This window comes from Vigna unguiculata, chromosome 4, assembly GCF_037176805.1.
Source record: "Vigna unguiculata cultivar grain cowpea cultivar isolate G323 ecotype 2 chromosome 4, ASM3717680v1, whole genome shotgun sequence".
NCBI classification, from domain to species: Eukaryota; Viridiplantae; Streptophyta; class Magnoliopsida; order Fabales; family Fabaceae; genus Vigna; species Vigna unguiculata.
In genome coordinates, this window is record NC_140795.1 from 19,929,540 (window position 1) to 19,947,468 (window position 17,929).

Here is a 17,929-nt window from a genome sequence, read left to right on the forward strand (position 1 = left end):
TAAGGTAAAACGTGGTTTCATTTATTGCAAAGTAAAGATAAACGTAGTTGGTGCTTTACAAGCAAGCACTGTTCTAGTCTATAAGTTAAATCCTAGTCTAAGTTCTTAGAAGTTTCACCACAGTCCTGAAGTAAAGATGGGGAAGAAGGTGGCGGAAGCAGTATATTATCGTGATCAAAATCCATTATGCTAGGTTTAACATCATGTACTCTCTGAAGTTTGCTGCTACAAAAGGGTCTCTGCTGAGATGCTTTTGGCGTCTTCTTCCTTTTCTGAAATATCACATACACAGCAAAATCTGCCACCGCCATCTGCACGAGAATGGATGAATTCTTAAGTCTTCAAATAATGGAAAACTATAGACTGCATCTTAGGCACATTACCCTCTTGTTCGAATAAAATCTACTAAACATATTCATTGTGAGTAGTAGTTATTTTTTGAGTTAAATAATTTTTTCTCCAAATTATTATAAAAATTATATTTTATATCTAAAATAAATTATAAAACATTTAATTTCAGAAATAAAAATGTTCTATAATTTAATTTAAGAATAAGAACGGAACACAATTTTAACTTTTTATTATAATTTAAGAATAAAAAATATATTTAACTCTTATTATTCTATTTTACATTTAGACATTCTTTAGAAGTTGTAAGTTGTTACATGTATATAGAATTTGAATTTTTTGTTTCGTTTTCTTAGACGATATATTTAAAATATATTGATGTTTTAAAATATATTAAAAGTATCAATTTTAATATATTTTTAATATTCATTCAAAGAAAAAAAAAACAGTAAAAAATCTTGACTAATATAAATATTAGTAAAACAAGATTAATTTACAAAAAGAAAGTAAAATAATCTCTCCATACATATGTTAAAAGGATTTATATTAAATTTTTTTAAAGTATTAATATCGGTGTATTTTTAATGTTCAAAGAAAAAAAACAATAAAAAATATAAATATTTTTAACATAAATATAATTGGAATAAATGATATATCATTGTCATTCTATAAGCATTCCACTTCTGTGGCTTAATAATTTCCTAATAAAATTACTCAAATCAGTATTATTAGAGGAATGAATATTTAATTAATGTACTATTATTTTAAAATAAAATTAGGGATAAAATGTTTATCAACGAGTAAAAAATAGATATTATAAATATATATTAACAAGTAATGGTATCAACATATTAACGGAACAAATACAAATATTATTATAACAGTTTTTTATCATTAAATATCTATATTTGTTAAATTTTAATTTAACAAAAAATCTTTATATATATATATATATATATATATATATATATATATATATAAACGAAGACTGTGACTTAAATTTTTAATAAATAGTTTTAATAAGATATTTTAATTAATTGATTGTTAAAAATTTTTAATGTTCTTTTTATATTTTTAAGGTTCTTCAAGATTAGAAAATGACAATATGAAATTTTATATGATATTGTAAGATGCTGAAAATAATGAAGTTAGTAATTTTTTTAATGTCATTCAAAAAATAAATAACAATATCAATTCTCATGATTTGTTTATGTTTAAGAATGAATTGGACAAAGTGGGTTTATTGATCCAACCACACAAGAATGTGATTTAATATTAACTTTTGTAACAGTATTTGGATTTGTATGAATTCAGTTTATTTTTACGTGGTTTGAAATTTATGATAGTTTACCTGATATGCGTACGAAGTTACAAGACGCAATTCGTGCATGACCCAGCGAGTTCTTGTTTCATGGGAACCTTTGCAGAAAATCAGTGTTTTCTTCATCCCAATTACTTCATTGCTTTCACAAACCCTTATTTCTTTTTCTTTTCCAACATATTTCCAACAACCGGAACCGGCACTTCTCTTGTTCACTTTTCCACAATTGCTAAAAAAGTACCTTTTTTCCCTCAAATCACCTACAAGTACGATTCACCAAAAATAGTTTCATATCATGCTTCAACAAAAGAGAAACTACTAATATTTTCCATTTCAATCACTTCAGAGAAATACTATTCCATCTTGCAATTTTTTCAATGACATGAGAACAATTGTCATCTATGAACTATCTTTTGTGCTAGCTATTAAAATTGAGTGAAAGGCCCTTTTGTCAAAGTATAATGACGAGTGATTCGAGTGAAAAGAATGTTTCTGATACGGTGGCTCATTGTTAAAAGAAGATGTATATTTCGTTTTATTTTACTATTGTTAATCCATGATAGAGTGAAATATATTTTTAATTTTTTAATTTTTAATAAAAGTTGAAATTAATTTATTTTAAAAATTAATTTAATCCTCTAAACGAAAACAATTTGAAAAAAAAAATTGTCAAACGTTATAACGAGTCTAAAACTGTAATGGTAATGAAACGTGTTCAAATAAACTAAAAAAAATAGTTTAAAAGAATAAATTAATTCAAAATAAAAAAAAAACCAATTCTAATTTTTACCGTAAATTAAAAAAAAACATAGTTAATCCTTTAAAAAAATTCATGTATAAATACAGCGACTCTAAATCTTTTTAATTATTCGCTCTTTCAAATTCTATTCATTACAATTCTTTCTATTCACATGTACTAAATTAGCATTATTTTCTAAAAAAATTGAAATAAAGGTAGATACAAATTGAAGGGATTTTGATTTTTATGAAAAAAAGTAACAAAAAAGAATGAAAAAAAGAGTGGAAGGAACCTGGAAGCAGGCATGGGTGAGTCTGAAAAATATCAGTTTCTGGAATGACTGAAGCAGGTAATTGTTGAGCAAAGGCCTTGTTCTTGAGGTAGTGAAGGAGAAGCTCCTGATCTGTGGGACAAAATCTGAACCCAATTGGCAATTTTATGCCTCCTTTCACAACAAACCCTTCTTCAAACCCTTCCATCTTTAAAACAAAAGAGAAAACTGATCGAGGAAACAAACCTCTCTCTCAAGTGATTAACTTTTGCATCAGAGAACGAAACCCACGTGTGTTATGTTATTTCACGGCAAGCACAAAACAAAGGATAATTGGGTTGTCGAGAAGTCGTGGTTGCAAAGGTTTCCAATTTATAGACGCAACATCCTGGAAAGGACGTGTACGAGGGAGAATGCTTGGTCTCAATAGGCATGTTGGTCACCAGAAACGGTCATTTTTTGTGCGACTAATTTGGGGACAAATATGCAGGGGTAAGATGGTCACAATCAAGTTTTTGAAAATAAATAATTAAATATTTGATTCAGAATCTCTATACAATTTAGTATCAGATTGCTTTAAATATTAATAACAATAAAATTACTAATTTAACTTAAATATACATTTAAAAAATTTTCATGTATAATTATTAATTTTTCTTTTAAAATTAATATTTTACTCTTTGAATTTATATGCACACGATTTTGCAATTGTCTAAAATACAAATATTTGTTTCGGTTATATAGATCAATGAAAGCAATAATTTTGACATAGTAAATCAATAGTTTAAATATAGTTCAATAATAATAATAAATAATTACTTTATAGTATGTTTTAAATTATTGACAAAAACTTTATGTAAAAAATAAAAATATAATATTAATTTATTAATGCTGGTTAATTTATTTTATTAAATCATTTGTAATAATATACAAATAATAAAATTATTTTCATTAAAAGAATTATCCGTTTATCGTTGTCTGTTTTTTTTACATTAGTTTTAAATTTATTATTTCTTAATTCCTACTTTTTTATTTAAAAGGCTGATGTAAGAAAAGGAAAATAGGACAAAACTGCAAAAATCTCGAAGGACCCAATTGAAAATAGGTGCTTGGTTATTGTTGTTATAATGAATATATCTTGCAAACACTTTAAATGCACACTCCTAGCTCCACCTTTCCACTTTCGGGTCAGGGTATCCTAAGTTACTCTTCTCTTGGACCGAAAAAAGGTGTTTGTGTCATATGATAGTAAATGCAAGAACAATAAACATAATTAATTTACCGTGAGTGTTGTGCTATTTATATCATATTTATGGGTTTATATATGTATGGGCATAATTCACATAGCTAATTACTTTTATTTATCTTTCGGTCATTATTTTACCGATCATTCTTTAACTATAGTCTCAAAGGCATATTATGTTTCTTTACAACATATAGGTCTAGTACATCTAGGCTTGGGTGTTCGAGATGTCCTAGATGTACTCGGACATATGTAGTAAATTACCCCACTAGGCTCAATATGATATATTTTTAAGTCTTCAAGCTTCCACAATTATACTAGTATCAATGCCTTTATGTGTAAAGAAAAATTATATTTCTTTGGTCTTATCCTATTATATGTTAACCTCCCAACTTCGAGGAGCATAGCGATGAAGAGGTTTTAGGTGAGATGTGTAAGGTTTGATTGGATGTGATGGAAGTTCTCCTTCCAAGCTATATGACACAAGCTAAGTTGGAGACTCCAATGGTGACGATGATGTACATAAGCTATGGGAAATAAGGTGTACGACTAGGTTTTTGATGACTTAATGGTGATGAGATGATGATGTTTGGGTGATCTCAAGAGAGGTTAGGCCAACTCTTATGGATGAGTGGTAATGAGTCCATCTTCAAGCTTGGAATCCATGAGCAAGTGATAAAGGACTTCATGGAAGGTTGATACATGCAAAAGTAAGGAGATATGAAGGTGAGAAGGTTCGGTGTTGATGATGTTTTGTTCGGTTTGGAAGAGTTTCCTAGGGAGAGGTGAGACCATTTCCTAAGGAAGGAAACCTAAAGTACACTACAAAAAAGGTGTATAACGTCACCCATTTAACGTCTGCCCACGAGAAGCCCAACGTAAAAAATGACCGGTGACATTTTTGTAAATAAAAGGTCAAATTTGACATCGACTAGCTATATCCAAGACGTTACTTAGTGTCGACTCTGTAAAACATCAACGTCATTCAGAAAAGGATGTCGACCCCCAACACCCTGACACCATTTAACGTCGACGCCCACTCCCCCAACATCAAAAAGGTTTTTAAACCAGTGCCAAAACAAAAACGCTACATTGTTCTTTCACGCGAGTTAAAGTTTTCCTCGCTACCGGCAACAACGACCTCTGTACGTGAGTTTGGCTTCGTTTTCCACCACTGAACTTGTTGGGTTTTCATTTGCTTATTGATTTAGGCATTTTGAACCAAATATGTTTTGTTTTCGTCCCCATATGACTAGCTTTTTTATATCTACTTTTGGCAGCATTCTCTTGCTATAGACCTTCATAACCTATCGATGGATCTTCGGCGAAAGCAATTAACATATTTGAAATTTCTGCGATGGATCTTTATATGCCACCATTTTGGTTGGTCTTATTTTGTTTGATAACTCATCATTTTTCTAGACTTATCGTTTTTTTTTGTTTTTTTTCAAATATTGTTAACTCTTTCGATAGTCAAATGGTTGAACTTATGGTCACATTATCCTAATTCTACTATGTCTGCATTAGTGGGACTGCGGTGTTATTTTTTGTATTAATGTTTATGCTGCTTCACTAATATATTTGTGTGTAAATCATGTAGGGTTTTGATGGGGTTGACTAGGAGATGAACTTTAATGGGAGTAAATTTGGAAGGCATGCAGGTATTCATCATTTATGCGCAATTTATAGAGAAGAATATACTTACAAAGAGATAGTATAGGTGCACTATACTACAAAAATTTGCCATGTATTTCTTCAATGGCACACCATTGAAGAATAGCCAAATCCAAGATGAAAAACTCTCCAATGTTACCTAACATGAGTTTCAATACTGTTTGAAACTATTTTTACCACTTACAATGAATATATGCATCTTACGTGTTAAACAAAACATTGATACTTCAAAAATTCTAACAAGTATCTCAAAATTCTTTGGACTATATCATTAATATTACTTATTTATCTTGAAGTGAATATTAAGGATTGAAAATAATAATTTCAAACTTTGAAGGGATGAAAATTGAAAAAAAGAGATGTTTCACAAAACTAAAACTAAAATTTATATATTTTATAAGAAATAAAAACATTCATTTTGGATTTTATAGAGATAAAACATAAAGAACTTAAACCAAAATAAAAAAAAACTTGGACTAAAAACTTTATCTTATTAGTTTCTTAATTTCCAGTAGCTATTCACACGACACATCTTTATTTTAATCACTGTCCAATAAAAAGTGAAAATGTTTTTACCTTTTGAGGTTCAATGCTTAGTATTTTGTTTAATTGTTTTGTAATTAAAACTCTTTATCTTTGATATTTGGCTGTAGTGAAGACACTGATGTTGTGGTTCCAATGATAGCTACTCGATATTCAATTGATGTCTTGAAACTATCTATCATCGCCAATTGGTACACATGGTATGACAATGGCAACGTTGGTGCAACTTCTGCCATTAACAAACTGTAAGAGGTGCTGGACATGAGGTTCCTCTTCACAAACCCCAAAATGCTATTTTTTTATAATGTTTTTGTAATGCAATACCAATGTCGTATCTTATATATGAGTTAAAATTGTAAATCCAAAATTTTGTTGGAATATTTGTGATCTGTTGTGGAATTTTTCGGCTTTTCAGGTGTGGGAAAATTGTAAATACAACAAAAATAAAAAAAAATAGTTTTTGACATCTATCGTTACCATGATAGACGTTAAAAGTTGTTGTTTTTACCTTTAAATCGTGCCAATTGGACGTTTGGATTTTTCCAGAACTGACGTTAAGGGATGTTGGGGTTCCTTACAAACTAATGTTAAGGGACATCAGGTTTTAATTTCGATATCAATTTTAACGTCACCCGATACGACATCGGGGTTTGGACAGACATAAAAAACCAAAAATGACAAACATTAAAAGTCTTCTTTGTGTTAGTGGTAGTCTGGAAGAGAGGACAAGTCTAGGAAGAGCTCAAACACGAGGAATATGAACACATTTTGGCATCAATTCTTTACTCAAATTCAAGCTAAGATTACATGAGGTAAGCCTTTTTATTTATAGAACAAAAGGAGAGCTAGGTGTCTCAAAAAATGAGGGGGGAAAATGATTTAGAAACTTGAATTTTGGAGCCAAAAGAGAACATGCACAAAGTGTGACTTACCACCTAAGAAAACATATATTCATGCTCTTGTGCGTATAAGGAGAGAGCCTTGCTCTCCAAATTTGTCTCAAAATTAGGGTTTTGGAAACCCTAATCCATGTGCTCCAAAATATTGGCCCAAAATCAAGCCCATCTCTTTTTAGACCCAAACTAGTCTACTAGGCTCAAGCCCAAAACATGGCCTAAATAAAATTCTACACTACTAGACTCATAATACAAAGCCCAAAATATTATTTACAAAAGAATCTTAGACTAGGTTTTCACATCTTTCTTAGCCTAGATGAACATCAACTTGGGCCTACTTTGCTCGATAAAGCCCAGTCTTCTTGAATCCTTCAACCATGGCTCTTATGGTTGCTCCCTTTGCTAAGGGTTTGTCATTATCTTCTCTCTCCTTAAAAGGATTTGACCTTAAATATGGAGGGTCTGCCTCATCATATGCAAGTAAAATACATTAAAAGCAACATTGACTTCATAGTCACTAGGCATATATAGGATTTGATTAGATTTTAGTGGCATTTAGGATTGTAAATAGTTTTGTAGCTCACTACTACATAAATCCACTTTCCATGACATAAGAATTTCATCAGAAACTTAGGCTACATTTAGGTTTTGTCTTACAATTTTGATCAAATAGTTTGTTTATAATCTTTTCCCTCTCATTTTAGGTACTGTTAGATATTAGATTAGCTTAGGATTAGTTACTAAAATCATTTCATACACCCATACCATCATCTTATACATTTGGATTGCATTTAGTAGTTGAAAATAAGGGAGTATAGTTCATATTGCATTTTAGCTCTAGTTGAGTTCATATTTAGGTGGCATTTTGTTTTATTAGTTTGAACATATCATTTAGTATAAATATAAATAGTAAATAGTTTAAATCAATTACAATAAGTAGTTGTTTACCCACTTAAATCACACACACACACACACACACCATAACTAGTTAATTGATTGCCCTATCCTTGAATTAAGTTTGATATACAAGTAGACACCACTAAACTATAAGCAAATAAAAGCAATTAAGGAAAAAAAATTAAATCTAAACTATGCAGCCTAAAGGTAAGTTTAATATACAAGTAGACAGGTACTTAGAACCTTCAAAGAACTTACCAGCAAAAAATGATTCCCTAAAGAAACAAGGTTCTTATTAGGAGATGGGATTGAACACCAAAGTAAGCAAAATTTCAAGTTAAAGAAAGCAAGATGCAAATACAATCAAAATGGCTAGCTACTCTTGTCTAAATGTTTTGTCTTCCTTTGCTCTTTAACCAGGGCTTCAAGTCCACTTAAGGTTTCCACCCTCTAAGATTGAACCTACGGTTGGTTCTATTAGCATAAATGAATTTGATGCATGTAGATTTGATGAAGAATTGAAGATCTTTTCAAGCTTGAAGTGAAGTTTGAACTGGTTGCGATGGAAGAACTTGAAAGCATTTAGAACCTTCAAAGAACTTAACAACAAAAAATGATTCACTAAAGAAACAAGGTTTTAATTAGGAGATGAGATTGAACACCAAAGTAAGTCAAATTTACAAGATAGAGAAATCAAGATGTGAATCCAACCAAAATGTCTAGCAAGTCCTCTCCAACTATTTCTCTCCTTCTTTGCTCCTTAACCAAGGCTTTGAGTCCACTTAAGTTTTCCACCCCCTAAGATGTTACCTTAAGGGTTGGTTCTGTTAGCACAAATGAATTTAATGCATGTAGATTTGATGAAGAATTGAAGATCTTTCAAGCTTGAAGTGAAATTTGAACTGGTTAGGATGGAAGAACTTGAAAGTTGATGTTGTGGTTTAAACTTCAAGACTATTTGACTTCAGATAAAAGTCTTGTGTCTATTTGTAACTTTTCAATTTGTTAAAATAATTTTGAACAAGTTAAACAATTTGGGAATTATAGTTCTGCTAGTAACATACTTGATCGACAAGAATATTAATGAATCAGTTGGTTTCACTTAAAGTAAGTGAACTCAACCGATTAAGCAGAAATTTCAACCTTTGCAATATGTTAGTTGACAAGCTACAAAGCTTGTCTTTTTCTATGCAAAAGAGAGTGATTCATTTTTTAGCACGAAATCAATTAGAAAATAAAAAACTCTCTTTCTCTCTAAAGAACTAGAGTTGGTGTTGTTGGTGATCATCCTTAGAGTTTTTGGAGTTGTGTTTGCTCATAGTGTGTGCATTGAAAAAGGTTCTTGGTTAGCTAGGGAGAGCCACCATTGAGGTTTAATTCTTCTTGTGAATTTGTGGTATGTCTAGCGTGATTCCAGATTTTGAAGAAAGTTTCTTGTTGTGCTATGTGGGTTTCTTGTGTGATTCAAGAGCCTTAATGTATTGAATCTTGTATTTCAAAAGTTGAATCTTGTAAGGGTTGTGTAAATCTTTTGAAATAGTGAAAATTCAGGCTAAGGTTGCCTTGACTAACTGGATGTAGCTCAAGTGGAGTGAACCAATATAAAAATTCTATGTGAATTGGTTTACACTTTCTGCATTGTATTGTTCTTAGTTTAATTTCATTATGAAAATGAATTTGGGTAATCTTTTATTGAAATCCTTACATATTTGCATAAGCAATTAGTATAATGTTGCATCTTCTATCAATTGTTATTGATCTTGGTTGATAAATTGTGTTAAGTGAATTTTATGTACACTCATTGTTAGTATTTTAATCAATTGATCATATTTTTCAATTTGTTGTATGTATCAAGAATTCACAATTATTTTATCATTAATATAAATCATTGTGTAATTACATATCAAGTTGATAACTTTGTGCATTTGGAATTAATTTAACTTGTCTTGATAAGCATATTAATCAAATATGTAATCTTTGTAATTTGAGTGTTTTGGTGCATTTACTGTAAAATTCTCTATCGAGATTTTAATATGTTATTTTGGTATTTCAACCAGTTAAAATGCATGTTCCATAACTGATGCATTCTTAGATTCTATGGTTAGTTGAATTTTTCCTCAAGGTTTTATTAAACTTCAAAAATAATACAATTTTTAGAAAAAGCCAATTCAGTCTCCCTCTCCCCCTTCTTGGCCTAGAAACACCTTAATTTACTTACAGGTTGACCTCAAAAGAGAAAACCTACACCTAATAACACAAAAAATCGAGAAGAGAATCTAAGGAGAAAAGCAAGAAAGGTCTAAAATGGAGCAAGGATACACAAAAGGAATTTAACTTGACAAAATTGAAAGAACAAGGAATGACAAATAAGAAAATAAAAGCTAAGAACAAATGTTAGCACTCAAAATAGAAACACCTAAAGAAAGACACTAGAATAGATTAACAAAACCAAAAATAACTAGAATATAGAGGGGTGCTTCTTGTCTATGCAAGCTAAATAAAAGATTGTAAAAACAATGATAGTAAAACAAGTCAATTTCCAATACTTTTTCAAAATAGATTCATCATTGGTTATCAAAATATTTTGTTCAATTGATTATTGTTGTAAATTTTTAAGTCACTCAATGTAACTTCTCAATTAATTTGTTGCGTTCTTAATTTTAACCAAAGTACTCCTCAACTAAAAGCGAGAACCTTTTAGATTATCCATAATAAATTTAACCAAAGTAACTTCTCAATTAAATGTTACTATGCCTAATCATATCTATTCTTTTCCCTCTATTATCAAGTAAAAGCTAATCAATTAAAGTAACTTCTAGATTAATTGTAGTTAAAAATTTTCCAAAAAAATCAAAGCAACTTCTCAATTATTGGCAAAAAACTCATTCAATCATAGAAAAATTTCTAACTTAAATCAAAGTAACTTCTTAATTAAAATTAAAAACCTTTGGTCTCATATGATTGTTTTGCATATAGATTTAATATCATCATTAATTTTACTTAATGTAGAGATAGAAGACAAAGAAGAAGAATAAACCACTACAATAACTAAAAGGAACAAATAAATTATTTTAATCTAACCTCAAAATCCATAATGAAATTATAAGGGAATCAACTCTAGAAGCTTAACTCTCCATGATGGGGTGGAAAACATAATGAATGAAAGAAAGGGTAAAAAAGGGGTGGAAAAAGGTGACAGATATGACGATAGCTCCACAAAACCAGAGTTGCTAATGCTTCCTCTTGTGCTTCCCCTAGGTCTCTTTATATAGGACTTGATTGAGCTTGGATTCTAACTCTTCTCTTGCTGAAATATTTTATTTGTTGATGTAACATCTTCTAACTAATTAACAATATTGATGATTTTAAAAAATATTTGACAAATATCCTTTATTGATAACTTCTGATATAATTAAATTAATTATTTTAGTAAATTTGCAATATTTTAGCATGGCTCACAACATGATAGTGGTGTGAAGTTTCACGTTTTCCAATGATTGATTTGTACTGGTTGGTGGAGGGTTCAGCGTGTCTAGTGCGATATAGGTGGAAGAACGTCGTTGTTTCTCCAATATGGTGCATCACCAATGTTGTTCTGGTGTGGTGCTGGCTGATGGCGAGGTTAACGATGATGTGGAAGTGAACAATAAGGGTTCTGGTTATGTTAGAGAAAAATTGTTTTGGATTGTGAAAAGGGAAGAAGATGATGGGCATGTGGCATCCTAGCATTGATCAAATGTTATTTATGGAGGATTGTAACATCCCAAAAATAAAGTTAATGATATATTACTTTTTATATACAATGTATTGGAGTTATACTATTTATCTTTATTTTTTCTAACATTACAAAATAAAATCCCAATAATTATATTATATACACTATTAACAATTTTTTTTATCAGGTCAATATATTTTAAAGAAACCATATTTAAGATCTTCATTAAGAAAACATTTTATGCATAAAAAAAATGTTGAGAGTACTTATAGTATCTGCTAGCTGTAAATTTACAAAATAAATTGTACTGATATAATTAGTTAATTCATATAGGCAATAATTCTTTACCAACAAATTATATGATGGTTGAATATTCTATAAATATATCTATATATATATATATATATATTAAGGAAACTAATAATACAATAAATTATGAATATACGTTTAATAATAATCGATATATGAATTTATATACAAAAGTTTGAATAAATGCAAAATGAATAAATGGAAAAGAGGTAACAATCAAATGCAAAATCTTTGAAAACAAAGTGACAGTGGATTGAATAACAAGTGAATGAGAAAGTTATTATTCGTATCTAATAAAAATTAAAAGAGAAGAATATATATATATATTGGTGTGTTTTCCATAATAACTAAGGTAAGGGGAGGAGACATGTATTATTTTATCTCTTTTACTTTTATCTTTTTGTCTCTTCATAATTATTTTTATTTCTATATTTACTTTAAGTGAGATGTCCCTAACCTCATTCTAATTTATATTTAGTTCCTGTTCCTATTTATTTATTTATATTCATCTCCAGTTGTATACTGGTCCTATTTATTCAATTTATATTTACTCTCACTTACTTATTTATATTTATCGCCAGTCACATACTGGTCCATTTATTTATTTATATTTATTTATTTTAATTATGCATTTGACCCTATTTATTTATATAATTATATGGTTTAATATTGAAATAAAATTTATGATAAATAAAGATTTGATTATTGTAGTTGTTGTAGTTGGAGGTATGACCTTGGGGATTTAAACGAGTTAATATTCTCAAGATGAAATTTTCTTGAGTTACTTTGTTGGCCATGAGCTCATTTGTCTTGACTAGTCGCTACAAAATTAATCAATATCTTTATAAGGTATGATGAAATTCAATTTTATGGATTTTGAAGAGTTTCCATATTATTTTATATTATTATGATATCCTGTATATTTTTATGTGATATTTGTCTCACTTTCCTGTTTTATGATTGTGTATGAAAAACAAAATTTTATAACCTCATCATAGATGGCTGCTCCTAACATGCCTGATCCCTTCTTCGTTGACATTGTGGCTGTCTTCCCGACAAAATGCATGGCAAACAAATGCAGTAAATAATTCTGTGACATTTCAGGGGAACAAAAACTCTACTATCCCTTTCCTTTTAACTTCAAATGCACCTATTATAATTGAAGGACAAATTGGAGTTACCTTTTTCTTACCCCCAATAGTCCAAGTGAACCCTATCTATAACCTTTTTCCTCCCCATGTTTGAAGACCAGTATGTGAGGGGAGGGGGCGGGGACTGTAAATAAATAACACTCCTTCCTCTTCTAGTGTAGAAAATATTATGTGTGCTAAATGATGTAAATATAGGATGCATATCGTACTGTAAAAGATATAAGCATATATGTGAATATTTTAAGTTTGTTAGATATTATTGTAAAATTTGATATTAAAATTCTATAAGTAAATCATATAATAATAATAAAAAAAAAAGGGTTCGTAAGTCGCCACATTAGATGGTATCAAATCAACGTTTAATGTGAGATCTATGAAATGTACTCATCACATTTTTTTTACTAACTAATACAATTCCATATGGCAAACAATATGAGGAACAATGAATTAACTGAAGCAATGCAAGCTATCCGAGACATGACTGCTGCTCTAGTAAGGAATCAAAGACATGAATGAACCCCTGAATCACAAGGTTTAGCTGAATTTAGGAGAAACAAACCTCCACAATTTTCTGGAGGATATGATCCAGAAAAAAACTAAATTATGGATTAAGGAAATGGAGAAAATATTTTGAGTTATGAACTGTGCTGACAACCAAAAGGTGAGTTATGATGTATTTATGTTGATAGGAGAGCTGGATATTGGTGGGATGGTACTAGGAGATTACTTGAAGGAGGGAGAATAATTATTACCTAGGAAGTATTTAGAACAAGGTTTTTAGAAACATATTTCTCAAATGATGTGAGGAGAGGAAAAGAAATAGAGTTCATGTAGGTGAAACAAAGAAGTATGATAATAGGTGAATATGCTTCCAAGTTTGACGAATTAGGAAAATACTCTACTTTCTTTTATCACCCAAAGGAAAGGATGAAGTGTATAAAATTTGAAAATGGACTTAGGGATGAATTGATAAAAGCAGTAGGAATACTAAAAATTGCTAATTTTCCTACGCTTATCCACAAGTGTAGATTTTTGGAAGACTTTGAGAACAATCAAAACAACAAACCAAAATATTTTGGACCCTAGACAAATAAAAATAGACGCAATGAGGGAAAACCTTACAATCGCCCACAATGGAGGTCCCAATCCAACCAATCCTCATCAGGAAATTCTAGTAGACTTGCCTATAATCATATCATATGCTTTAAATGCGGACAAAGTTATCATGCTAAAGATTTTCATCTTAAAGGACCAGTCTGTTTCAAGTGTGGGAAACTTGGCCACCTATTCTATGAATGTGGACAACAAAAGACACATTTCAATCCAGCTGCAACTAAGACAAGACCTACTACAACAGGAAGAGTCTACACCATGACTGGAGTTGACACCGCTGAAAACCATGATATGATTCAAGGTATGTGTTTTATTGAAGGCAAAACTTTAAATGTACTGTACGACTCAAGTGCAACTCATTCATTCATTTCCAATTATTGTGTTCAACACCTTAATTTGTCGATCTCTTTTCTGAAAACTAGTTTGGTTGTTTCAACTCCCACAAATGACACATAAATTACCAATAGAGTTTGTTTAAATTGTTCATGAGAATAGAAAATTCCTTGTAAATTTAGTATGTCTACCTTTGTCTCAATTAGATGTAATCTTAGATATGGATTGGTTATCTTCCAATCAAGTCCTTTTGAATTGTGCTGAGAAATCAGTAATGTTTCTAAACTCTTAGAATCTTTTGAAATCACCTACCAACTTAAAAAGTGAGCCTTTAAAGAATAAAGTTCAAGGGTACTTTTTATTATCCTCTATGAAAATAAAAGAGGAAGTTGATTTGAAAAATATTGCAGTTGTTCAAAATTTTCCTGAAGTTTTTCCCAATGAATTTCCTAGTTTACCACCCAACAAAGAAATTGAATTTTCCATAGATCTGATGCTTGGAGTTAGACCAATCTCTATGGCACCATAAAGGATGTCACCCTTTGAATTAGTAGATCTGAAGAAAAAAATTAAAAGAGTTGGTTGAAAAATAGTTCATTCGTCCTAGTGTGTCACCTTGAGGAGCCTCGTTTTGTTAGTTAAAAAGAAAGATGGAAGTTTTAGGTTGTGCGTAGATTATCGTAATTAAATAAATTCACCATAAAGAATAAATACCATCTTCCTAGAATAGATTACTTGATGGACCAATTGAGAGGAGCCTTTGTATTTCCTAAAGTAGATTTGAGGTCTGGATATCATCAGATTAGAGTAAAATAGAAGACATACAAAAAACTGCTTTTAGAACTAGATATTGTCATTATGAATATCAAGTGATGCCTTTTGGTGTAACCAATGCTCCTACAATATTTATGGATTATATGAATAGAATTTTTCGTCCCTTTTTAGATCGTTTTGTAGTTGTCTTTATAAATGATATTCTTATTTATTCTAAAACTCTTGAAAAACATGAGGAACATCTTCAGACTGTTTTACAGATTTTGAAAGACAAACAATTGTATGCCAAATTAACTAAGTGTGAATTATGATTAGAGGAAGTGAGGTTCTTAGGACATGTGATTTCCAAAGAAGGAGTATTAGTGGACCTAATCAAAGTAAAAGCATTTTTACAATGGGAACCACAAAAAATAATGACTGAGATTCGTAGTTTTCTTGGTTTGGCAGGCTATTATAGAAGATTCATTGAGGGATTTTCCAAAATAGCTATGCCGTTAACCCAACTCACTAAAAAGGGCCAAGCTTTTATGTGGACAGAAAAATGTGAGAATAGTTTCCAAGAACTCAAGAAAAGATTAACCATTTCTCCTGTTTTAGCATTACCTGATCCTACCGGTCACTTTGTTATATTTTGTGATGCTTCCAAAATGGGATTAGGATGTGTTCTTATGCAAGATAGAAAAGTAGTCGCATATAGTTCTAGGCAACTAAGAAAACATGACAAAAATTACCTAACCCATGATCTAGAACTAGCTGCCATTGTTTTTGCACTTAAGATATGGAGACATTATGTGTATTGTGGTAAGTTTGAAGTTTTTAGTGATCATAAGAGTCTCAAATACTTGTTCGACCAAAAGGAATTAAATATGAGACAAAGGAGATGGATGAAATTTCTGAAAGACTATGATTTTGAATTACATTACCATCCAGGAAAGGCAAATGTAGTGGCAAATGCTTTAAGCAAAAAAAATCTTTACATGTCTCTTCACTAATGATTCATGAAATGAATTTTTTAGAAAAATTTAGAGACATGGATTTGTCGGTCACCCTAAGCCATGATAAAATGCAATTAAACTCTATTCAGATCACTAACAATTTATAAAAGCAAATCCATGAGGCACAAGAAAGTGATGAGTTCATTAATAAGAAAAAGAAATTGATAGGTCAAAGGGGTGGGGAGAATTTTGGCATAGATAAAACCAGAACTTTAAGATTTAAGGATAGGATGCGTGTACCCAATAATGAGGAAATTAAGGAAATGATTCTAGAAGAAGCACATAAAAGCAAATTAAGCATACATCCGAGCACAACGAAAATGTATCAAGATCTTAAGAAAATGTTTTGGTGGCCCAAAATGAAAAAGGAAGTGGCATAATATGTAGCAAAATGTCTAGTTTGTCAAAAAGCTAAAATAGAACACCAAAACCAGCAAGAATGTTACAATCCTTAGATATACCTGAATGGAAATGGGATAGTATAGTAATGAATTTTGTAGTTGGCCTCCCACGAACCATTCAAAAATTTGATTCCATATGGGTTATCGTGGATAGGTTAACAAAGTTTGGTCATTTCCTACCCATTAACATTAGGTATTCATTGGAAAAATTGATTAAATTGTACATAAGAGAAATTGTCAGGTTACATAGAGGTCTTATAAGTATTATATTTGATAGGGACCCTAGATTTACTTCAAAATTTTGGGGAAGTTTACATCAAGCCTGAGGTACCAAGCTTCACCTTAGCTCAACTTATCATCCCCAAACTGATGGACAATCTGAAAGAACCATTCAATCTTTGAAAGATTTGCTGAGAACTTGTGTGTTAGAAAATTCTGATAGTTAGGACCGATGCCTACCTTTGATTGAGTTCACCTATAACAATAGTTTCCATTCCAGCATAGGTTTGACACCCTATGAGGCATTATATGGGAGGAAATGTAGAACACCTTTGTGTTGGTTTGAGACTAGTGAGAATTCAGTATTAGGTCTTGACATGATTCAATATACAACCAAGAAAATCAAAATGATTAGGGAAAATTTGAGAACAACTCAGAGTAGACAAAAAAGTTATGATAACAAGAAAAGACGACCTCTTGAATTTCAAGAAGGGGATCATGTATTCTTGAAAGTTACACCAACAACTGGAATTGGTAGGGTGATGAAATCGAAGAAACTCACTCCCCGGTTCATTGGTCCTTACCAAATTTTTAGAAAAATAGGTCTTGTTGCTTATCAAATTTGTTTACCCCCTTTTCTTTTCAGCCTTCATAATGTGTTTCATGTGTCTCAATTAAGAAAATATATTTCTGATCCATCACATGTAATAAGACCTCATAAAGTACAATTAAATAATAACCTTACATTTGACGCAATGCCTGTACAAATTATGGACAAGAAGGTCAAGGAACTGAGAGGCAGACAAATCCCTCTCATAAAGGTCATATGGAATCAAGCTAATAGGGATATTAAATGGGAGTTAGAAGAAAAAATAAAAGATATTTACCCTCAATTATTTTAGTAAATAAATAAAAATTGAGGGAGAAATTTCTGTATCTGGGGGACAAAATGTAACATCCCAAAAATTTATACCATAATATTTTTAG

The 17,929-nt window shown here is 30.6% G+C and overlaps 1 protein-coding gene across 1 annotated transcript; it reads right to left on the reverse strand.

Moving 5' to 3' along the window:
• Positions 1 to 3,036, reverse strand: LOC114181461 (NAC domain-containing protein 83-like). The gene is made up of 3 exons (XM_028067925.2): positions 2,701 to 3,036; positions 1,700 to 1,929; positions 1 to 311 (listed from the first exon to the last, which is right to left on the reverse strand). Exons 1-3 carry the CDS (start codon positions 2,885 to 2,887, stop codon positions 93 to 95), a joined length of 636 nt encoding a protein of 211 aa, XP_027923726.1. The 5' UTR covers positions 2,888 to 3,036; the 3' UTR covers positions 1 to 92.
• Between the last annotated feature and the right edge of the window lie 14,893 nt (positions 3,037 to 17,929).

What these genes read in the sequence shown, in the direction of transcription:
- LOC114181461 (XM_028067925.2), bottom strand. Translation starts at nt 2,887, where the DNA reads ATGGAAGGGTTTGAAGAAGGGTTTGTTGTGAAAGGAGGCATAAAATTG. An exon ending in TCACCCATGCCTGCTTCCAG is followed by an intron (nt 1,930 to 2,700) that starts GTTCCTTCCACT and finishes TCGTACTTGTAG; the next exon opens with GTGATTTGAGGGAAAAAAGG. An exon ending in TAACTTCGTACGCATATCAG is followed by an intron (nt 312 to 1,699) that starts GTAAACTATCAT and finishes ATTCTCGTGCAG; the next exon opens with ATGGCGGTGGCAGATTTTGC.